Source organism: Haliotis rubra, unplaced genomic scaffold (genome assembly GCF_003918875.1).
Source record: "Haliotis rubra isolate DU_JTF1 unplaced genomic scaffold, ASM391887v1 Scf236, whole genome shotgun sequence".
Lineage (NCBI taxonomy): Eukaryota > Metazoa > Mollusca > Gastropoda > Lepetellida > Haliotidae > Haliotis > Haliotis rubra.
In genome coordinates this window covers 1,281,179-1,305,404 of record NW_025766403.1, presented here as the reverse complement: position 1 = coordinate 1,305,404, position 24,226 = coordinate 1,281,179, and the positions used below count along the sequence as shown (strand labels likewise).

General features: G+C 41.3%; 3 protein-coding genes across 3 annotated transcripts; all 3 read right to left on the bottom strand.

Moving 5' to 3' along the window:
- Positions 1-1,028: 1,028 nt before the first annotated feature.
- On the bottom strand, positions 1,029-7,055 carry LOC124278411 (procathepsin L-like). Its single transcript, XM_046714124.1, has 8 exons — positions 6,944-7,055; positions 5,570-5,700; positions 3,838-3,943; positions 3,081-3,230; positions 2,745-2,868; positions 2,426-2,526; positions 1,987-2,258; positions 1,029-1,263 (listed from the first exon to the last, which is right to left on the bottom strand). The coding sequence occupies exons 2-8, from the start codon at positions 5,698-5,700 to the stop codon at positions 1,164-1,166; spliced, it is 984 nt and encodes a 327-aa protein (XP_046570080.1). The 5' UTR covers positions 6,944-7,055; the 3' UTR covers positions 1,029-1,163.
- LOC124278413 (procathepsin L-like) lies at positions 1,029-23,373 on the bottom strand. The gene is made up of 9 exons (XM_046714125.1): positions 23,259-23,373; positions 22,795-22,925; positions 20,843-20,948; positions 20,373-20,522; positions 19,807-19,930; positions 19,465-19,565; positions 18,895-19,166; positions 17,700-17,830; positions 1,029-1,132 (listed from the first exon to the last, which is right to left on the bottom strand). Exons 2-8 carry the CDS (start codon positions 22,923-22,925, stop codon positions 17,731-17,733), a joined length of 984 nt encoding a protein of 327 aa, XP_046570081.1. The 5' UTR covers positions 23,259-23,373; the 3' UTR covers positions 1,029-1,132; positions 17,700-17,730.
- On the bottom strand, positions 8,480-14,059 carry LOC124278414 (procathepsin L-like). The gene is made up of 7 exons (XM_046714126.1): positions 13,933-14,059; positions 13,229-13,378; positions 12,334-12,457; positions 11,786-11,886; positions 10,775-10,950; positions 9,562-9,657; positions 8,480-8,699 (listed from the first exon to the last, which is right to left on the bottom strand). The coding sequence occupies exons 2-7, from the start codon at positions 13,352-13,354 to the stop codon at positions 8,600-8,602; spliced, it is 723 nt and encodes a 240-aa protein (XP_046570082.1). The 5' UTR covers positions 13,355-13,378; positions 13,933-14,059; the 3' UTR covers positions 8,480-8,599.
- Positions 23,374-24,226: the final 853 nt, after the last annotated feature.

The following is a 24,226-nucleotide window of genomic DNA, read 5'->3' as shown; positions in this document are numbered from 1 at the left end:
TGTGTCAAGATATTGTACCCCAATAATGTTTTTGATCCGCTTATTATGTCCATTTCTGTAATGATTTGATTACAGTGTCTATCTCATTTTGAATTCGTACTGACGTGTTTTTTACTGCTAAGTATATTTTTGACAAATTGTCCAGAACCTTCCGAGATAGATATGTAGGTATATCTTTGTTCGACACGTTTATTTACAAATGCCTCGTGAATCAACGGAAGCGGTTTTCTATCATCTGGGACAGTGGTGGACAACGTTGAAAAATCAAACAGAATGGGACTCGTCCGTTTCTGAGATTGTAAAGAATTATGATATTTGTGCAAATCATTTGTGTTTTTGAGAATCTACATGGTACTGGTTCCGCTTGCCTCAAATATCTCCAATGAATATAGAGATAGTCCTTCCTTGATGGTATTAGGGATTATTGTTAATCTTTGAGACAGGGATTTGGTGGTACATTCGCTGGACCATTCAATATATCTCTTTTGTACGGATTTTATGTAGCTTTGGAATCCAGTACAAATGAAGAATGGACATGTCTTCAGGTCTAAAAGTCAAGCCAGACGTTGATAGCATCGATGAATGGTTTAGGCAGATTTCTTCCTCAATTAACATGCTGGCTTTATGTGTGGCAATTAAATAAGCAGTTGGTAGGTCGTCAGTAGAATCGACGAAAAAAAAAACCTCAGGAAAGAACAAAACTGTACTTATCTACGATATTCTTGTTAGTCATCAATGACAGAGATTTACCTTCAACCTAATCATGCTCATCTTGTGAATAAATCATGATGTGCATGAAATAACCATGCAAACCAACATAACATACCTATTGATAAATAAGAACATATACTGAATGAATGAGAATGAAGTATTAAACATTAACGTACTTTTGAAAGAATAAAGCAATATACTGACAATACAAGAGGCATTGGTGATTTGATAACTAGTCACTGGAACATGTATTTCAAGATGGATGAGATTTGCTATATGTTGAATCAATAACCGTGACAATGATAACCAATATTGAATTATTACGAAATATATTTTATTTACATACAAACATTACAACATATTACAGACTAAAAACAGACTCAAGAACACGCGAATCTACAAGATCACGGAGTGTCCTGAGATGAGATCCGAGACCGGTATGACAGCCATGCTTAGACTGTTGGGTAGCTGGCCTGGGTGGCGATACCGCACTGGTTTTTCTTGTTCCTGGACATCATGATGTATCCCTCCATTCCCCAGGTCTCGCCCCAGCTGCAACATAAATACATCCACTTTCACTACCATTCACCAATTTTATAAATTCGTCTTTCAGAATAATCTCGAGGACTAGTGGAAATAACATTTCATTGATCAACAGCGTTTGTAGCTAGTCGTATTTGTACAGGCCAAAACTATTCACTGCTTTTTATAAAAGATGGGATAGGGTTTGGAGGGAATTTATGTATTAATAGGAGCAGAGGGAATTTATGTATTAATAGGAGCAGAGGGAATTTATGTATTAATAGGAGCAGAGGGAATTTATGTAATAATAGGAGCAGAGGGAATTTATGTATTAATAGGAGCAGAGGGAATTTTTGTATTAATAGGAGCAGATATCAATAAATTGTGTCCCCATTCATGTGAATCACTTTCAAATGCCATATATGTTGTGTGACCTTTGTGGCCCTTTATGTTTGTTGTCTGTGTTTAGATCTTCTGTCAGTTTTATTTAGTTTAATTTTGTAACAGAACTGAAGAACCGTTTCAGAGATTTAGCACTCAAATGTTACTTGTCAATGATGACAACCTTCGTTGGATTTGAGCATTTTACATACCTAGTTACTTGGTTATTTAGTTGTATTGGGTTCTCTGTATACACTTCCATCAAACTGTGGGCAACTGAAGTGCATATCACTTTTTACATCATCAGGATAATTGCCCTTCTACCACTACTGCTTATGATGATTATTATGATGAGTATAATTATGTCGCCACCTGTTCTTCACCAGCCAGTAGTCCTTGCTATCCTGAGAACCGTATCCTACTGCAAGAACACCGTGGTCAAGCATCTTCGAGCTGCATTTCCTCTCGTCATAAACTCCGCTCTTGTAACTCTGGAACGATGGATGAGACGCGTCGATGGCCACAGAAATGGGGCCCACTTGAGCCACGGCGTGCTGAAGGGATTCCTCTGAGTCTTTCTTAGTGTCGACAGCACCAGTATCCGTGGCACCAACATCAGCACGCTTGAAGATGCACTTCCCATCCTGAAAGGAGTACCAGAAAAAGGTCATTTAGATTTCATATTTGCCATATCCTACGTAAGACATACAATCCGTTTGTAAAATATGTATGCTTTAAGTTTTTTTCTCAGAAACGAGTATTCACTTGTACACTTTGACATTATGTATATTCTATGGACAATTGTTCGTACCTTTGCAAGGTATGGATAGCTGACCTCAGTGTCAATACCCTTGTTAACCTTGATGTACTTGAAGGCCTGGTCCATCAAACCACCTCCACATCCCATGTTGCCTGGAAGAGATAGAGAATAGGTCTTCACAAATTTCACACTTACAGACTCCGAAGCTGACTGGACTCACTTCTGGGGGAAAGGTGAACTACAGGAGATTCCATGGTAGACTTTGAAGACTTAGATCGAGAGAAGACTGGAAGGACCACTTCTTTAAGGTTGTGACACAATAGCGATAAAGGTACTGATTCAAGAGACTAGTTCTGATTCAATTCGTTACCTTCTTTCCTGGAACAGTCAACCAGATTCTGTTCTGACAGAGACACCAGTTTGCCTGCCTTCTTGAAGTGTTGTCCTTCCAGGGATCCAGTTGCGGAGAAGGCCCAGCAGGAACCACATGCTTTCTGAAGAGGAGGGTACATCTGAGTGTCATGTTGTACTATATGACGTTCTGGTTACATCTTACAGTGTTATAAGCAGTAACGTGTACTTTGAAACATGCAATACCCCAGAATCGTATTACACAGATGCTTTATTTGTCTTCTTGCCATTGCCCCAGAACAGAGAGTATTCAGTTTTACGTTTATCTCTGGTTAGTTTTATTGACAACACCCACCTGGTTTTTCACGGGTGTGACGTAGCCCTTGGTTCTCCAGTCGACGTGGGTGGGGAGTTCGCTGACAGAGTCGTTACTGTAGACTCTGGAGTTTGGTGTCTTCAGTTCCATGCGGTAGCCGTTCATCATGGTAATAAACTCTTTGTGTGACTGCGAAGGAAAACCGCACACATTACACTTAAAGGGAGACTAACCCAGGGTCCATCACCTTATGTACAGGTTGCCGCCACATAGTTAGGATACGACTGAGCACGGCGTTAAGCAACAAACAAACACATCCTTTGTCTACACTTTGTAATATGCCCTGTATGACACCTACATAATGTATCCTAGTAATTAGGTTAATAAATAACTAGTGGACTGAAACTTAAGACATTTTGAGCATGATGATGAGCAAAAGCAAAAACATTTTCGCAGACTTCAATCAAAGTTGCTTTGACTGCCAATAATCCAGGCATTCCAGTGATCCAAGGATCACGGAGATGGAACACCCGACACATGTTGTAGTCTCTTACGAAACCATGGGATGCTGGGTACCAGATTTGTCCTATTTTGAAAAGAGCATTTATTGTCAGAAGTACAATGTCAACGACCCCGTTCAATGGTACACTGACCTTGTTTCGAGTGTCACATGTCACATCATCAGTTTTATAAGGACATTTCAGCTCATTCGTGGATTACACCAAGTCATCACAATCAGACGGTAACTGAGGAAATAATGACGACTACCATATCTGAAAAGTATTACTGAACGTACCATGTCACTGTATTCATTGACGCCAAGTCTGTAAGAGTGCTCTCCCCTGTCGGCCTCCAGATTGTGTTTTTGGATGTAGTTGACATTCTTCTCGAATATGATCCGTCTTTGAACATGAAGGAAATGATTTTTTAAAGTGAGGTTTTTAGACAATATAAATAGCATACAGGCCAAAAGTGTCACTGATGAAGTGTAATCATGCATTGAGCAAAGTCTTTGTTTACCTCAGTCCTCCGTCTGCTTGTCGTAAGAGGTGTTTAACGGGATCGGGAGGTCATGCTCGCTGACTTGGTGAATGCATGTCATCGTGTCCCACTTTCATAGATCGATGCTCAGTGTGTGAATTACTGAATTGTCTGGTCCTGACTCGATTATTTACAGACCGCTGTCATAGAGCGAGCATCTTGCTGAGTGCCTCTTTTAGCAACACAGAAACAAACTTAAACTGGATTAGCGTATGTTCTGTCCGTCTACTCTAGGTCCATATACACTGTCAGGCTGCTTGTGTGCCAACAAATGTGAACGATTTTGTCACTAGACATGAAGTACCTGTTTCATCATGCAAATCACCAATTTAATGGGTTCATATCATTGAAAATGATGTCATTTTAATACCAAAGCGTTCAGTGAAAAGACCACGTTGTCCTTTCTCTACCTACTTTCCCATTGATGCTGGTCCTGAGTGTCTTCTAAAACTGTTCTGACTAGATCCTGTTTGATTACTCTGTGTCTACCTAGCTTGTGTGTGGTTACTCTGAGTCAGCCAAGCTAGTGTCTGATTACTGTGTCTGTATAGCCTGTGTCTGCCAAGTTCGTTTTGATAACTCTGTGTCTGCCAAGTTAGTGTTTGATTACTCTGTGTCTGCCAAGTTCGTGTTTGATGTGTCTGCCAAGTTCGTTTTGATAACTCTGTGTCTGCCAAGTTAGTGTTTGATTACTCTGTGTCTGCCAAGTTCGTGTTTGATAACTCTGTGTCTGCCAAGTTCGTTTCTGCTTAATCTGTGTCTGCCAAGTTCGTGTTTGATTACTCAGTGTCTGCCAAGCCCGTGTTTGATTACTCAGTGTCTGCCAAGTTCGTGTTTGATTAATCTGTTTCTGCCAAGTTCGTGTCTGATTAATCTGTGTCTGCCAAGTTCGTGTCTGATTACTCAGTGTCTGTCAAGCCCGTGTTTGATTACTATGTGTCTGCCAAGTTCGTGTTTGATTAATCTGTTTCTGCTAAGTTCGTGTCTGATTACTCAGTGTCTGCCAACTTCGTGTTTGATTAATCTGTTTCTGCTAAGTTCGTGTCTGATTACTCAGTGTCTGTCAACTTCGTGTTTGATTAATCTGTTTCTGCTAAGTTCGTGTCTGATTAATCTGTGTCTGCCAAGTTCGTGTTTCATTACTCTGTGTCTGCCAAGTTCGTGTCTGCCTAGCTCGTGTTTGCTTTCTCTTTGTCTGTTTGCCTCTGCGAGTCCCAGTGTCTACCTTCCCTCTGCCGACCAAATCCATGCCTGCTAGTTTCTACCTACCCGATGATTGCCTATCTCTCCTGTGTAAACCTACCCTATTATGTGAATATTCATTTTCAGGATAATAATTTTCTAACTTCCCTTTCCTTGCTATCTACCTGCGCCGTATCTACATGCCTGAATCTGCCACGCTGTGTCTGATTCTTCCTGCTAGTCTGTATCTACCTATCTTGTGTCTGTTCGCTTCTACGCAGTCTTTGTACCAAGTCCCTACTTACCTGTGGATCTCCTCCTTCTCGGTGTACTGCTTATTGTGTGTCTCTTTGAACAGCTTCCATTCCGTGTCCAGTTCAGCCCGGAAACTCAGGGCCATCCCCAACAACACTACGGCTAACGCCAGGCGGAACATCTGTACATGATGAAAAATATATGTTCACAAGAATGTTTAAACAGGATAAAGTATCACTTCTAATATCCAAATCCAAATCCAAATCCATATGTCAGGTTACCGTTTTCGGAAATGAAAAACAATCTATAATGTTGACGATTAACTTCAGAAAGTTCTTGAGGCTACATAGGGTACAGTCATGGCAAATAATGGGAGCATGTTGCAAAAATAGTTTCACGCCAAGTAATTATCAGTGCAGTTGAATAGCCTTGAAGTTAAAGTGTTTCCTCGTCATGCCGAGGAACCGCTGCTTAAAACCATTTTCATTTCAATGCCTTTATAGACTTTCAGCAATACAGTTCATCGATACATTACCATGTTATTGTGATCTGGGAAAAGCAAAAAGGTAATTATTATTATTTATTATTATCATTATAGTATATTTATATAGCGCACATATCCACCCAACTGGTGCATGCTCAAGGCGCTAGTATTTTTTCCCTCGATCATTGGATGTCAATCTCAACGGCACATCGTATTATCAATCTCAACTCCCTGGGGAGTATATAACTCTTGCTGCCACAAGGCGCACCGAGTTATTGTAGCTTTCTCACCCTAACGAGGTACCCATTCACAGCTGCGTGGACTGGGACACATAGTCACAGTACTTTGTGCAAGTTCACTGCACGTTGCTGTACCCGCAACTAGCACGTATTCATGTGACCACCATCTGGTCATATACCAACGGATTCGTGGGTTGTTATAAGTGCACAGTTGTGTACTGTACACTAGGGGTTGTGACAACACGGAAAGAGTCTGCACACAGAGTTGACTCCAAGGTTTTTACACCCGGTCACAGGTTGGCTCGATCCCGGTACCTCAACCTCGCTGGATCACTAGCCTGGCGCCTTAGCCAGCTCGCCCACAGCGCCCCCATTCAGATAAATGTGCAGAATTATAATATTTCACCTTTCAAGAAAAACGATACATATGACATTTTCGGTGCTGAGTAACCGAGTTAATTTCAAGACTGGTGACCCAATTCAATAGTATGACCTAACAAACAGAATCAGATGATAGTAATATCTGAACATGTTATTATATAATGACACCTATCTTGTGCTCACTCACTCAACTCAACCGATCACTCAACTCAACATAACACAACTCAACTCAATTCACTATTCACCCATGTTCCAGGTAAGCTAAATGCATAGGAAGTTAGTACCTTGGTACATTTACTGCCCGATATGGAGGCACCTACCTTGGTTAAATGAGCTTGTTTCCTGTGAACAAACAGTGGCGACTGCTCAAGTAACACCAGTATTTATATCTGTCAAAGTTATCTCGTGACCCCCACGTGTTCTGCACCTGAGTTGATCTCGTTACCCCAGATAATGATGAAACGTGCAGTTCACAAGATATCAACGTGCACGTGATTAAAAATGGGGTTGCTGGCATAGACAGGGCCAGTGACAAATTACTCCATTACATTGTACGTTCTTCTAGGGGCATTCATAATGTAACAACAATCTCTGGATTGACCCCCTAGTAGTAGTATATGTTTGTACAAAACTGATGAACCCCTGCCTCCCCAGAACAACATTGGAGACCCCCTCCCTTATAATCAACACACACACGCACACGCACACGCACACGCACACGCACACGCACACTCCAGCCATAAGTTATTAACGGTCCCTAAGAACTGCACACAATATGTATGAACGTCTCATGTTATATGTTATATTTGAGATTACACTTTCTTAGTAAAGTTCAGATTTTTGTACTTTTGTTGGGTTGGGTCCCATCCGGGATTCGAACCCACACCCTCAGAAACAGGCACATAATCGCCAGCACATAAACTCAGCCGCCTAACTCGCTCAGCCACCGCGACTTCCGGATAGGACTCAACCCAACAAAAGTATCAGAATAGGTGTAATCTAAGAAGGTGTAATCCGGAATATAACATATGTTACATTTGACCACTTTCCAAATGGCATTGTGTAATCATATGAACGTCTCGCCTCATACGTTGTCTTGTCTGTATCACACTAATGACTGCATGCTTGACTAAGTACCATACACAATGCATATTTACATCTTGCTTCATACGTTTTCTTGTCTGTATCACACTAATGACTGCATGCTTGACTAAGTAACAAACACAATGCATATTGACATCTTGCCACATACGTTGTGTTGTCTGTATCACACTAATGACTGCATGCTTGACTAAGTACCATACACAATGCATCTTTACATCTTGCCACATACGTTGTGTTGTCTGTATCACACTAATGACTGCATGCTTGACTAAGTAACATGCACAATGCATCTTTACATCTTGCCACATACGTTGGGTTGTCTGTATCACACTAATCTAAAAGTAACATACACAATGCATCTTTACATCTTGCCACATACGTTGGGTTGTCTGTATCACACTAATGACTGCATGCTTGACTATAAAAGTAACATACACAATGCATCTTTACATCTTGCCACATACGTTGGGTTGTCTGTATCACACTAATGACTGCATGCTTGACTATAAAAGTAACATACACAATATATCTTGCCCAATACCTTGCGTTTATCAATTCACACTGGTGACTGCATACTTGACTATGGTAAAGACACAACATAACACATCATGTAGTTACAACCTTACGTGAACATGCCGAGCTTCCAGTTTGTTTAATTGTTGTGTAGTGTAGTACTGCTATATTCCAGCTATATGACGACGGCAACTTGTGTCTATGTGTGCGTCCTCATATATCAAAACATAAAACTATTCCTTGATTATGAACATTTTATTGGAAAAATTATCAAACATTGCCGTATCTTTCTACAGATGCATGTGGAGATCTTGACAATCTGCCTCAGTGTGGTCCTTTAATGTGGTATTGGCTGCAGTTTACACGGTTGGGTAGCTGGCGGAGGTGGCAATGCCGCACATGTTGTTCATGTTCCTTGCCATCTTAATGTACCCCTCGTCGCCCCACGCTTCGCCCCAGCTGAAAACAAAATATAAAATAATGATGATGATGTGTGTTTGTTTGTTGTTTAACTCCCCATTCAGACATATTTTCCAGCTAAATGGCGGAACGATGATGATGATGATGATGATGATGTGTGTTTGTTTGTTGTTTAAGTCCCCATTCAGACATATTTTCCAGCTAAATGGCGGAACGATGATGATGGTGATGATGATGATGATGATGTGTGTTTGTTTGTTGTTTAAGTCCCCATTCAGACATATTTTCCAGCTAAATGGCGGAACGATGATGATGATGATGATGATGATGATGATGTGTGTTTGTTTGTTGTTTAACTCCCCATTCAGACATATTTTCCAGCTGAATGGCGAACGATGATGATGATGATGATGATGATGTGATGTGTGTTTGTTTGTTGTTTAAGTCCCCATTCAGACATATTTTCCAGCTAAATGGCGAACGATGATGATGGTGATGATGATGATGATGATGTGTGTTTGTTTGTTGATGATGCTAAATGATGATGATGATGATGATGTGTGTTTGTTTGTTGTTTAAGTCCCCATTCAGACATATTTTCCAGCTATATGGCGGAACGATGATGTATCAGGATATTATATTAGCAATGTTACGTGTAACGCATATTATAAACACAGATAAGTGTAATTTTGAAGGAATTCCAATATGGACAGTGTAATTCACAATAGCCTGACACTGTACCCAAAGAAATTTGTATTATTGTATTTTTTAAGATAAAAACTGCAGGAATATATTTTATTCTATCTGAAGACAATAAGTGAAAATATTGTCACTTTTAGTGTCCAAAGTGTTGTAATAGAAAAGTATATAGAGAAGTATTGTCACTGAAATGACGACATACCTGTTCTTGACGAGCCAGTAGTCCTTGCCCATCTCGGTGCCGTATCCTACCACCAGAACTCCGTGATCAAGTTGGGTGCTGCTGCACTCGGGATCGCTAGGAACAAAAATACAAAAGGTTCAAATAACACAAACATGGTCATCATGGTAATTCCATGAAAAAAAACTGTTAAATTTAGGTTCTTCGTTGTCTACAAGAAATTGATAGCTTAATTTGAAACAGGAAGATATTTTAAACGTATTTGTTTCTTTTCTCGTGTGGTCTATTTGACAGACACAACTATGTACGTCATGTATATGTTCTACAAGAAATAAATAGTGAGTGAGTTTAGTTTTACGCCTCTTTTAGCAATATTCCAGCAATAATACCTTGAGTTGGCTATAATTATCGATAATCGGAAATATTGCCGATAGGAAAGATTATTAATGACTATAAAATTATATTATCGATCATATCGTACATTAACAATTGGGACAGAAATTTTGTACAAATTTCTCAAACAATATGCAAATTTCAGACTTTATTCATGGTCTGCTTCTAAATTATGTTCAGTACGCTGTTTTGTTAATAATCCATACAGAAACATGTCACCAATCACCAGTGACCAGTAATGTAAACATATATTCATTGTTTCAGACATTTTTTTATCATAAGTACGTCTCCGATATGTATCGATAATTGATCGATATTTAGTTAACAATTATCGATCTCTATGATTAAGATCGATAACCAGCGCTTATATCACCAGAAATGGGCTTCACACATTGTACCCATATGGGGAATCGAGCCCGGGTCTTCTGCGTGACGAGCGAACGCTTTAACCACCGGGCTACCCTACCTTCCCATCCATGTTGGGGGGTGGGGGGTAGCCTAGTGGTTAAAGCGTTCGCTCGTCACGCCGAAGACCCGGGTTCCATTCCCCACATGTGTACAATGTGTGAAGCCCATTCTGGTGTCCCCCCCACCGTGATATTGCTGGAATATTGCTAAAAGCGGCGTAAAACTAAACTCACTCACTCACTCACTCCATGTGGGTAATCGAATCCGGATCTTCGGCGTGATGAACGCTTGAACCATATGGCTACCCCACCGCCCCTCAACATATGATGATGTTCAGTAACGAAGTTGTTTGGTTGGTTGGTTGGATATATTGTATATATTTCTATTTTGAATTATATTGTTTTCTTTCCAGCAGTGTGTCCTTTGTTCCTACCTGTATACTCCACTCTCATACAGCTGGAAGGACTGCTTGCTGGCGTCGATAGCGACGGAGATTGGGCCGATGGTTGCAGCAGCATCCTTCAGAGCCATCTCGTCATCTCTATCGACGTCAACGTAACCAGTGTCGGTGGCGCCCACATCTTCCCGCATGAAGTGGCACTTGCCGTTCTGCAAGATACATATAGGAGTCCGTTGTATTACAAGAGAAAATTAGATTTATTCATCAGTTAAACAGATTTTCGGTATTGAATGAAAATCTACTTTTATTAAATCCAAAGATGCAAGACGTAGAATTACTTTACAAAGAATAGGTGTACTTCCTTTATTAAAAAAATACTGGTAGACAGGATGGATTACCCAGGCAGAAAAGACTGTAGATTTTGTAACAGTATTAATATTGAAGATGAATTTCACTTTATGTTTGAGTGCCCAATATATCATGATCTTCGTCAAAAATATTTTATAGGCATGCCAGTGTACATCAATAGCCATTGTTTCATTAATACACTTCTTTTTAATAATTTTTTGCTTGCTACCAATTGTGCAAATTATGTAAAAGATGCGCTTGCATTACGTTCCTCATATATGTAGTACAAACTTAATATTGAAATATTATTATCATGGTTTTTTAACGTGGGCCTAAGGCCTCTTTGCGAAATAAACTGATTGAATTGAATAACAGAAATTTATTACGAGTATCTTCTTGTCAGCATACAAGAGGAACCACTTTTTAAAAAGAAAATCGTTGCATAACGCCGCGCTCAGCAGTATTCCAGATATATGGTGTGTAAATGATCGAGACTGGACCACACAACCCAGTGATTAACACCATGAGCATCGTTCTACGCAATTAGGATACGATGTCATGTGTCAATCGAGTCATCGAACCTGACCATCCGATCCGTTAGTCGCCTCTTACGATAACCATGGGTTGCTGAAGATCAAATTGCAGCCCGGATCTTCACATCTCATAAGCTACCATCTTTATTGTAACCACTCTCACCATTGCCTTGTAAGGGTAGCTCTTCTCGGTGTCAACGCCGTTGTTGAGCTTAATGTATTCGAAGGCCTGGTCCATCAAACCACCCTGACATCCCATGTTACCTGAAAAACAATAAAGGTTTTTACAGAACACATTTAATTATATGTCTTGGGCAGAAGAATATCCAGTCTTGACTATCCTCAGAATTAGATTCCATTTTGTGTAAAGGGCAAAATATCTGTGAAGATCATTATTTGAATGGACCACTGAAGATCACTAGCTGTTCTCAAAAAACGTACGCTTATTCAGCCCTACCCTAAGTCCCGGCCATTCAATTTGCCTGAAAATATTAGACTAGTATTTACTGCCTGACCCCATGCGAGGATGTCACTTTTCATCATCTGAGGTACTATTCTTGAAAAACCTGCACACTAAATCCAAGAGAAACCTCGACACTTGAGGGGGTAGAAAGAACATTTATCGCTATGAATTTGTTTTAAGAGGAACTATTCTACGAACAGGTTCGTTCTAACGGAAGTTAGATACAATGCTTCGCAAAAGTCACTCACCCTCGGGCCTGGAGCAGTCCATCAGATTTTGTTCCGACAGAGACACCAGCTTGCCTGTAGACTTGAAGTGTTGTCCCTCCAAGGATCCAGTGGCGGAGAATGACCAGCAGGAACCACATTGTTTCTGGAAGGGATGTGGAGTTAATATATCAGTTCTGGGTTTAGAAGACGGACAATGTCCACGTTACTTAAGTCAAAGCCACACTTTCCACTTTTCCACAGCTTTCCAATGTGTAAAGACGGGAGTAAAGATTTTCTGCATGGAAACGTGTCTCTGATGCTTTTGGTTGACGATCTATTGACATCGTTTGCCCACCTGGGTCTTAAGGCGCGACACGTGTGTTGATTAGCCTTTGCGTGTGTTCATAACGGTGACAACGTTGGGTTAGAATACGGTCACCTTTTAACCCAAATCTGGTATCATTGCTATATGATATTAATTATTACACCCAAGCTCATGTTATAGTTTAAATCGTGCATCCGAGGCAGAGAGTTAGGATGAGGAAAGTCAATGAGTGAGAGAGTTTAGTTTTACGCCGCACTCAACAATATTCCAGCTACATGGCGGCGGTCTGTAAATAATCGAGTATGGACCAGACAATCCAATGATCAACAGCATGAGCATCGATCTACGCAATTGGTATACGATGACATGTGTCAACCAACCGTTAGTCGCCTCTTACGACAAGCATGGGTTGCTGAAGATCAATTCTAACCCGGATCTTCACGGGTCGGATGAGGATAGGGTTTCGTCGCCTTTATATGTCACATGTAAACATTGTTAAAGTTGCTACCGCACATTGTGGTGACAAAATGCAAAGACAAAATCAGTTATTCTATTGATCCCTGGTGCTACATATTGATATTTTTTAAGTAAACTATTGACTTTCCTCACCTGGTTCTTGATGGGTGTGACGTACCCCTTTGGCCTCCAGTCAACTGTCTCTGGCAATTCGGTGGCCTTGGCTCTGTGTACAACGGAGGAGTGGCGGGTGAAGTTGCTCATACGAAATCCGTTCATGTAGTAGGCGTACTCACCAGTGGTCTGTGGGAAATCAATGAGTGAGTGAGTATGGTTTGACGCCGCTTTTAGCAGTATTCCAGCAATATCACTTCGTAGGACACTGGAAATGGGCTTCACATATTATACCCATGTGGGGAATCGAACCTGGGACTTCAGCGTGACGAGCGTACGCTTTAACCACCCGGCTATCCCGGTCTGTGAGAACTGCACGATTTACAAAATATTGAGAAATATCAAATATAAAATAGTCGAACACCGTTGTGTAGTAATTCGAAATGTCGAAGTTACACTTGTCTCGAAGAAAAGGTTTCGTCTCAGAATATGATCTTGATTACGTCATCATTTTCCGATTGTGTCGAACTTCGGATAACTCCATATATTCATGCAGGTTCTTTTAGTTTCGACACAATGGTGTTTGACCGTATCACAGTCTCCTCTAATTTTCATAGCAAAACTAAAAGCTTGGAACGCTTTAGGTCAGATATATTTTCAACAACGTTATGCATCCTGGACGTTTAAACAATTACATTTGGTATTCCTATACGAATACAGAAGCAGTGATGGAGGCTATTTACCCAGTCAGCAAACTGATTGACCCCCAGTCTGAAGGTAGTTTTGCCCTGGTCGTACTTGTCATTGTGTGTCTTGATCACCAGAAGATTGTAGTTGTAGATGTCTCGTCTGGAATTAAATTAAACGACTCAGGTGAAGGGAAAGCTCGGCTATTATATGAGGAAACGGTCGTACATTATATGTGGAAAGCTCGACTATTATATGAGGAAAGATAGGATATTATATGTGGAAAGCTCGGCTATTATATGGGGAAAGGATGGTACATTATGTATGGAAAGCTCGGCTATGATAAGGGGAAAAGGTCGTACATTATATGTGGAAAGCTCGGCTATTATATGGGGAAAGGTAGGATATTATATGTGGAAAGCTCGGCTATGATATGGGGAAACGTCGGCTATTATATGTGGAAAGGTCGGCTATTATATGGGGAAACGTCGGCTATTATATGTGGACAGCTCGGCTATTATATGAGGAAACGGTCGTACATTATATGTGGAAAGCTCGACTATTATATGAGGAAAGATAGGATATTATATGTGGAAAGCTCGGCTATTATATGGGGAAAGGGTGGTACATTATATATGGAAAGCTCGGCTATGATAAGGGGAAAAGGTCGTACATTATATGTGGAAAGCTCGGCTATTATATGGGGAAAGGTAGGATATTATATGTGGAAAGCTCGGCTATGATATGGGGAAACGTCGGCTGTTATATGTGGGCAGCTCGGCTATTATATCGGGAAAAGGTCGTACATTATATGTGGAAAGCTCGGCTATGATATGGGGAAAGGTCGGCTATTATATGTGGAAAGCTCGGCTATTATATAGGAAAAGCTCAGCTAGTATATACCAGCGATGTAATTATAAGTAAAATAATTAAATAAATTAAATGCTTATCCTCGCTATCACAAACACATCTTTTCAGAAAACGTCAAAGTGCCTCACTCTTGTCAGGTTCTACAGTCAACCCATAGATAGAACTAGAGTCAACATATGACGATGGTTCGTAAGGTGAATAAATTCGCCAAAGAAAAGATCGATCTATATACGGTCGTACACATCTGAGTTAAACGCCAAAAGAAACGTTACCCTCCTACATTTATGAATTACTCAAAGATATGTTAGAAGGTATTAGTTTACAAGAAAGCTTAACAACACAGCTTTTTGCAAATCACGAAAACAATTTCTCAAATGCATTCATATTTAGGTGAAATGCATCTTTTTCAGAAGAGTTAAATTGTCCTATTTTCCGCCATGCCGAAATAAACCAATAACAGTGATTTAGATGTCCAAATGAAAGGTTGAAATATAAATCTGTTTTGAGACAAAGATAAACCATTTAAAGTCACCATTTTTCAACTATTAAAACAAGAAACAACTGCTGTAGAGTGCGTAAAATTGTAAAATAATCATTCCTATGATTTCAGTCTCTTAAAACAGTTTCTGCTGATTTGCATTAGTGAAAACAAATAAATCGTGTCTTTGATATTGTGGAAAAATGTTTAGGAACATCTAAAATCATCTTTGTTAACATTTTTGTTTGCAAAGTAACATTTTTCCATTTTCTGTTCACACATAGCAATATCAATCGCCAAAACGCAGCAATATGCAAGCAGTATTTGCATCCATTTCACATGTAGAATGATTCTATAGGGTGTAAAGAGAGCCTAGAATGCATGATATGATACACAAGTACGAGAAATAGGCCACGATTAACAGCTGAAGAGAGAGAAAGAGCCATTGGGATGGTGCAGATGGGGTCGACATACAATGCTGTTGCCAACGCCCTCGGATGCCATCGTATCACGGTTATAAGACTTATTTAGGGCTTCAGACACACTGGGGTCCCCGTAGACAAACCAAAAAGTGGACGTCCACGTATCACAACGCCAGCTGAAGATAGGTACCTCCGTCATTAAGGAAGGAGGGTACCGTTTCTTTTGGCGTTTAGTGTACTAGTCATTAAGGAACCTCGGCCAGGGGGTAACGTCGTAATCCATTTACCTTCTTCTTTGGGGTCTGTTTCCATTTCAGTAATATTCACAGAATACCTTACATCTCGTGATCCGAGACCTCGTGCCTAAGCCACGAGATCTGAGATCTTCAAGTTGTGATGTTGAGGTACATTACACATATCGATTACACACATCGCCCATAGTTTTCTAAATGAGGTTAATATTCACCACAGCCTGAGATAGCCAAATACATTAGCGAGAACTATTGTCAAGGAACATAAAATATATCATGCCAATAATGGTTGTCACCCCTTCAATTTTTTTAATTGGAGAGGGGTGTGGGGGTTAGGGTGTGAGGGGGGGGTGGGGTGTGGAGGGGTGACAACCATTATTGGCATGAGCAAAGGGTGTTAGGCTGCATGACATATATTCTATAGATTTGGATACATTGGACTGGTATCAGGACAACTTCTAATGAAAATCTGTTCTCTGTCGTCATGATGAAAAAACTGCTTTAGTTGTAGGCCATGAATGTATATTTGTTTATTGTTTTACGCCGCACTCGGTGTATATGTGTGTGTCTTTGCGCGTGTGTGTGTGTGTGTGTGTGTCTCTCTCTCTCTCTCTCTCTCTCTCTCTCTCTCTCTCTCTCTCTCTCTCTGTGCGTGCGTGTGTGTGTCAGATAGAGCGAGGGAGGGAGGAAGCGAGAGAGAAAGCCAGGTCTGCGTACATTTCGACAGTTACACTTCGACGAAAAAAGTAATTTCAAACAGAAGCACGCTAAGAAACAATACAGCTTCAGACAATATATACGACTTAGCTACGCATCGAAGTAAACTGTTCAGGCTGACCCGGTGGTTAAAGCAAAACAACAAATCTCGTTTGAAGTTTAACGGCCGTGTGTGTGCCCTGAAACAACTGGATGTTATCAAAGTCATTTGTTGCAGGTCTGAAATGGACAGATATCGTTGAAATTGAAACCTACATTTCATTCTGTTGTACTCTAGCATCTGTGGCTGCTACGTATCAGTGATTAGTGCGTATCCGCCAAAGCATATTTACAATAACGTCATTAAAACTAACTACTGTTACCTATCCACACAATTGAAAACACCAGGTATCTGTTGTTACTTGTACGGCATGTACTTTATAAACAATATATATGCCATCTTTGTACAAGCACATGTCAGAGAAATCTTGACAGTGGTGTTCTTTGAGCAACACTAACCATGAATGAGAATCACCAAAGACAAAGACATACATATATGTACACAATGGTGTTTCTTGAAATATGAAGTTTAACATGTGTGAAAATATGTCAAAGTCAAATCATGTCACCGTATTTGTGTTTTGAGGAGAACTACCGATTTCATTCGTAATATCGCCGGCCGTGCAAATAAAGTCAACACATGAACTGACAACGAATTTCTAAAATAACCGCCGAAACACTGCAAATGTAAGTATGTGTAAGTGTGCGTGCTTGCGTGCGTGCGTGCGTGCGTGTGTGAAATTTGACACCTCGTCACCTTCTATGTTCAAGGTAAAACATGGAACAGGGAAAGGCCCACATGGGTACAGTGTGCAAAATCCATTTCTGGCGTCCCCCGCCATGATATTGCTGGAATATTGCTAAAAGCAACGTTAACCCAAGTCACTCACTCACTCACTCACACACTGAATCAAAATATGACCAACATTGAATTATAATAAAATATATTTTATTTACATATGAACGTTCAATCGGTTGGAACACATCACAGACGGAAAAAAGCACAAGAACACGCGTATCTAGGGAAGATCTATTAGTGAACTGAGATGAGATCTGAGACCGATATAACGGCCATGTTTAGACTGTTGGGTAGCTGGCCTGGGTGGCGATACCGCACTGGTTGTTCTTGTTCCTGGACATCATGATGTATCCCTTCATTCCCCAGGTCTCGCCCCAGCTGCAACACAAGATATATAACAGTGTCACAAGATTTGGCGAATAAGGTGAGTGAGTGAGTGTAGTTTTACGTCTGTTTAGCAATATTAAAGCAATATCCTGGCGCGCAACACCAGAAATAGGCAGCACATTGTAACCATGTTGGGAATCGAACCCGTGTCTTCGGTGCGTCGAGCGAACGCTTCAACGACTAGGCTACCCCACCGCCCCGAGGCAAAAAGAACTATGCGTAGGGCTGCAGCACGAAGCCTGATAATCCAGTTATCAAAATATCTGAAATAGCCACGTTCATTGGCTTAGCGATCGCCTCCGTAGTGAACAGGAAGAGAATCTGCCTGGAGAGCGGGTGGTTAGAGGTTCTGTCACTGGTCTCGTCATACCAACGATGGTATTTGTTTTAACCCTGCTAGAAATTCGGATAATGCAAGAACTGTTCGACTCGGAGTATACAAAGTATACTGTATCTGAGTAGGCTATTCATGTAAAACTGAAAAAAGTTATTTCAGCAAATAAATAGAAGCGACAAAACCCTTTCCACATTCATAAGAAGTCTTTGCTAAAAGCAGAGTCGGTTGTACAATTGTGACCATATCATGAGAAGCTATTTGTTCGATGTACGATGTACGATGTTGCTTATACACAAATCGAGTCTTTACCAGACAATCCAGTGATTGCCACCACGTGATACGAGGACAGAGCATGTGTTTATGAATCACTATGAAATAGGGATGATACCAGGAGTTCGCGAAAAGGTGAGCGTATCCTGCCCCAACGATGGCACCCGTCATAAACATATGCTAAGTCTAGTCATTTGTTCACCTGAAATAATTCGGGAACGTATGGTATCAGTCAAAATAGGGAATTGCATCGGACATCATTTTTGTCACTGGTGCAGCATACTTGGAAATTTCCACCACAAGTCTACCATAGGGGGGCTTGGGGTTCGTACGCGCAGACACACATACGTTCACGCAAGTCGTAATATAAGTGAAGTAATCTTGACGATAAACCTCAGTTCAGCACCACAGAGAACTGACTCGGACATAGTTGGACTACACCACGCACCTGTTCTTTACCAACCAGTAGTCACTGCCACCCTCTGAACCGTATCCTACTGCAAGGACACCGTGGTCAAGCATCTTGGAACTGCAGGCCCTCTCATCATAAACTCCGCTCCTGTAACTCTGGAACGATGGGTGACTGGCGTCGATGGCGACAGCAATGGGGCCCACTTGAGCCACGGCGTGCTGAAGTGATTCCTCTGAGTCCTTCTTAATGTCGACAGCACCAGTATCGGTGGCACCAACGTCGGCACGCTTGAAGTGGCACTTCTCGTCCTAAAAGGAGTAGGAAGCGGCTTTCGTAATAATAAGGTTCATGATAAACATCAAATATTCAGGAAATTGCACTTGGTTATGCGGACCCATGTTGATAGAATTCGGTCAAATTTTGGGATATACCATACACACTAAGACACAAGTCAAACTTTAGAAAGAATAATTAAAGGTAGGCATTACCTTCAAAATCAGAGATTTCCATGTTATCAAGCTTAAAATCGAGTTTAGTAACCAGGTTCAATAAACTGTTTAACATCTTCACATTAACATTATTTATTATGTAGATGAATGTTCTTACCCTCCCTTTGTATGGATAGCTGGCCTCTGTGTCAATACCCTTGTTAACCTTGATGTACTTGAAGGCCTGGTCCATCAAACCACCTCCACATCCCATGTTGCCTGGAAGAGATAGAGAATAGGTTGATGTCCGTGTCTACACAATTTACACACTGACCGACTCATACTGAAACTGACTGGACACACTGAGCTGGAGAGGGAAGATGAACTATAGGAGATGACTTTGATAACCATGATGATCATTTGGAAATGAAGTAGATCGAGATAAGATCATGGTAGCCAAGGAAAACAACACACAGTGAAAGACGGATCAGGAATAATAAGATTCGATTCAAATATTCACCCTCTTTCCTGGAGCAGTCGACCAGATTCTGTTCTGACAGAGACACCAGTTTGCCCTCCTTCTTGAAGTGTTGTCCTTCCAGGGATCCAGTTGAGGAGAAGGCCCAGCAGGAACCACATTGTTTCTGGAATGAGGAATAATTTAGTATTCTACTGGAAGGGACTTCTCAATTTCGATTTTACTTGTCCATCAACAATAAAATCAACAAGAGTCTATGTCGAACAATATTGCGGAAGCGCAGTCTCTATATTTCACATCTTTGAACCATGCATGATCCTTAAGCTTCTGTTCAAAAACGATTTCCTGTAAAATAATTTTTAATCGTTAATATTTCATAGTGGCATTATATTCACACGATTGTGATATAGCGTGAACCGTACACAGGACTCGATTTTATCACTTACATTTGTAGTCAATAACATTTAGATAGATCAATTCGGAACGATATGCCACAATCCAGAACTATACTTTCATTGGAACTTCATTTTCATTTTCCGTGACAAATCATGCATAACCTATAATTCTATATTTGATTACATTTATTTTAATCTACCAGCAACACCCACCTGGTTCTTCACGGGGGTGACGTAGCCCTTGGTTCTCCAGTCAACCTTGGTGGGCAGTTCGCTGACAGAGTCGTTACTGTAGACTCTGGAGTTTGGTGTCTTCAGTTCCATGCGGTAGCCGTTCATCATGGTAATAAACTCTTTGTGTGACTGCGAAAGAAAACCACATGACCTCAAGCAAACGCATTCCACTCTGGGACTATTAGAGACTATTTCCAAATATACCCTGAATACGACAAACCATCCTTACTTCTACAAAGATGTATAACCCTGTTTTGAGAAATGGACTTACTTCATGGCAGAAACGAACTTAACCCTTGTCTGCTAAAATACATCACGCTGTACTGGACCTGTATTCCAAATGCACACATTTACCATCGCTGTTATAGTGTATATTAACATCAAACTAGCTTTCCCATATCAATGTATCAAATTTACTACCAAAGCAATCTCAAACTGACTCTACTCACCAGATCTGTGTATTCATTGATACCAAGTCTGTAAGAGTGCATTCCCTTGTCGGCCTCCAGATTGTGTTTTCGGATATAGTCCACATTCGTCTCGAAAATGAAGCGCCTATACATATAAAATTCGTGGTGTTTGAATGGTACGTTTGTGAGAGTACCAATAAGCGTGTGTGGAAAATGATTTAGTGGCAGTACTGAGTCATACTTTGAACATTGTGATGTATATCTGCCCACCCTGTTTCTGCTTCCCTCAGATCTGCTTACCCAGTCGAATTCTATCTCAAGTAATCTTCCTTGCAGTTGTGTTCGTTCGCTTTTGCCTATCCCGGATCCACTTATCCCGTGTGTAACTGTGCCTAGCCTGTTCCTGGCTCACCAAGGTCTGACTACCCTGTGTCAGCATGCTTTGGACTACCACAGATCCTTCTATCATAGGTTTGCCCATGGCTACCATGTTCCCGACTACCCTGTGTCAGCATGCTTCTGACTACCACAGATCCTCCTGCGCTGCGTGTGCCCATGGCTACCATGTTCCCGACTACCCTGTGTCAGCATGCTTCTGACTACCACAGATCCTTCTATCGCTGGGTTTGCCCATGGCTACCATGTTCCCGACTACCCTGTGTCAGCATGCTTCTGACTACCACAGATCCTTCTATCCTAGGTTTGCCCATGGCTACAATGTTCCCGACTACCCTGTGTCAGCATGCTACCCTGTGTCAGCATGCTGACTACCACAGATCCTTCTATCCTAGGTTTGCCCATGGCTACCATGTTCCCGACTACCCTGTGTCAGCATGCTTCTGACTACCACAGATCCTTCTATCCTAGGTTTGCCCATGGCTACCATGTTCCCGACTACCCTGTGTCAGCATGCTTCTGACTACCACAGATCCTTCTATCCTAGGTTTGCCCATGGCCTTCTGATACCCTGTGTCAGCATGCTTCTGACTACCACAGATCCTTCTATCCTAGGTTTGCCCATGGCTACAATGTTCCTGACTACCCTGTGTCAGCATGCTTGTGACTACCCTGTGTCAGCATGCTTCTGACTACCCCTTCTATCCTAGGTTTGCCCATGGCATGTTCCTTACCCTGTGTGCATGCTTCTGACTACCACAGATCCTTCTATCCTAGGTTTGCCCATGGCTACAATGTTCCCGACTACCCTGTGTCAGCATGCTTCTGACTACCACAGATCCTTCTATCCTAGGTTTGCCCATGGCTACAATGTTCCCGACTACCCTGTGTCAGCATGCTTCTGCATGCTTCTGACTACCACAGATCCTTCTATCCTAGGTTTGCCCATGGCTACAATGTTCCCGACTACCCTGTGTCAGCATGCTTCTGACTACCACAGATCCTTCTATCCTAGGTTTGCCCATGGCTACAATGTTCCCGACTACCCTGTGTCAGCATGCTTCCTGACTACAGCACAGATCCTTCTATCCTATGGACTTTGCCCATGGCTACAATAGGTTGCCCATGGCTACAATGTTCCCGACTACCCTGTGTCAGCATGCTTCTGACTATGGGTTTGCCCCTACAGACTACCCTGTGTCCTTCTATCCTTCTAGGTTTGCCCATGGCTACAATGTTCCCGACTACCCTGTGTCAGCATGCTTCTGACTACCACAGATCCTTCTATCCTAGGTTTGCCCATGGCTACAATGTTCCCGACTACCCTGTGTCAGCATGCTTCTGACTACCACAGATCCTTCTATCCTAGGTTTGCCCATGGCTACAATGTTCCCGACTACCCTATGTCTGTTTGCTTCTGCCTACCTCGTATCTAGCTTTCTACGGTATGCCAAAAAGCATTCTACTTTATCCTTGTATTCCTAACTAGGCTTGCTAAAGCTAAACCATTATCTACTTGCTTATACCGAATCAGTATCTGGTTGCTTAAACCTACCCTGTGTCGTCTTTCCTAAGCCTAACCTGTACATGCTTACCTCTGGGTCTCCTCAGAGTCTGTGTACTGCTTATTGAGTGTCTCCTTGAACAACTTCCATTCCGCGTCCAGATCAATCCGGAAACTCAGGGCCACCCCCAACAACACAGCAGCTAACGCCAGACGAAACATCTGTTCATGATGAAAATATATGTTAATACAGTTTTCGATGTTTCCTTAATATATCAATAAACAAAGCTACAATAAGATGTTGCTGATTTTGAAGACAGTGTCACATCTCCTGGAAGGTACGCATTGCACAGAATATTTGAAGGATTGATCTATTTTAAACGAAATCAATATCGATACCAAAATGCATCATACAATACATGTAGGTATTTTGTAACAGGTACAATTTTGTACAATGCGTTGATTCAATGTGCCTGGTTATAAAATCAACTAATATTGAGTTAATCGAGTCTGAATTTTAGTCTACGAATATCAGTACAAAGCTCATCTACTTACTGCGGTCAAGATGGTTAGGTTCCGCACAAAATAGTAACGATTACTGAAGAAACACCAATATTTATATCTGTCGAAGTTAGCTCGTGACCCTCACGTGATCTTCGAGTTAGTGTCGTTACCCAGATAAGAGATAACTGAGGATCGGGAGACGTGGGAATTCACATCAAAATATTTACCTTATGTTGTGGTTCACGATCTTATCGAATTTTCAGTACTGCTTGTCATCGACTAATAATTACGCTGGGTAAGGGCCAGTGCCAGATTTAACAACACAATTTATTGTATACCTGTGGTGTAAATAAAGGCTATATGTCACTTGGTACAGGTTTCTTGAACCGAAACACTGTGTCATTGGGTATGCCTGAACCCAAGAGAACACGACCTTCAGTTGTCCCTGGTGAAAACTTCTGAAAATGGATATCAAAGGCATGTCGTGAAAACCATGACGTCAAACAATGTTCAGCTATGGAACGTTACAGCTAAGGAGCGAGAATCCCTGTGTCATCAGGATAACACCCGGGGCAACTGACCCACTCCCCACCTCAGCCCCCTTCCCCTCACCCCATACACTGATAACAGAGGACTAAAGTTCGGAGAAGACGTAAACGTTCAACGTTTGAATATTAAGTTCATTCAAGCTTTGAAACGCTAGATTCAGGTTGTCTTAATTCATGGTCCATGATAAAAGACATTTTGAAACGTATATTGTGACATTATACCTGGAATAAGTGAGAATCTACCTGTCTGAGAAATCCCCGAATCAGGAGATACTCTTAACATGTAGGGTGTCTCATGCGTATTGCCACAGTTTTGTAACAATGATGAACATCAATTTTCTTACAACATCAGCCATTAGAAATATATACTCATGGAAACGAATAAGGGTACACATGAAAGTACAAGGGTTCCTTTATTCTTTTCCAGGTTTCTTCACCAGCTTTATATTGCACTGTGGGCGAAATTCTGGA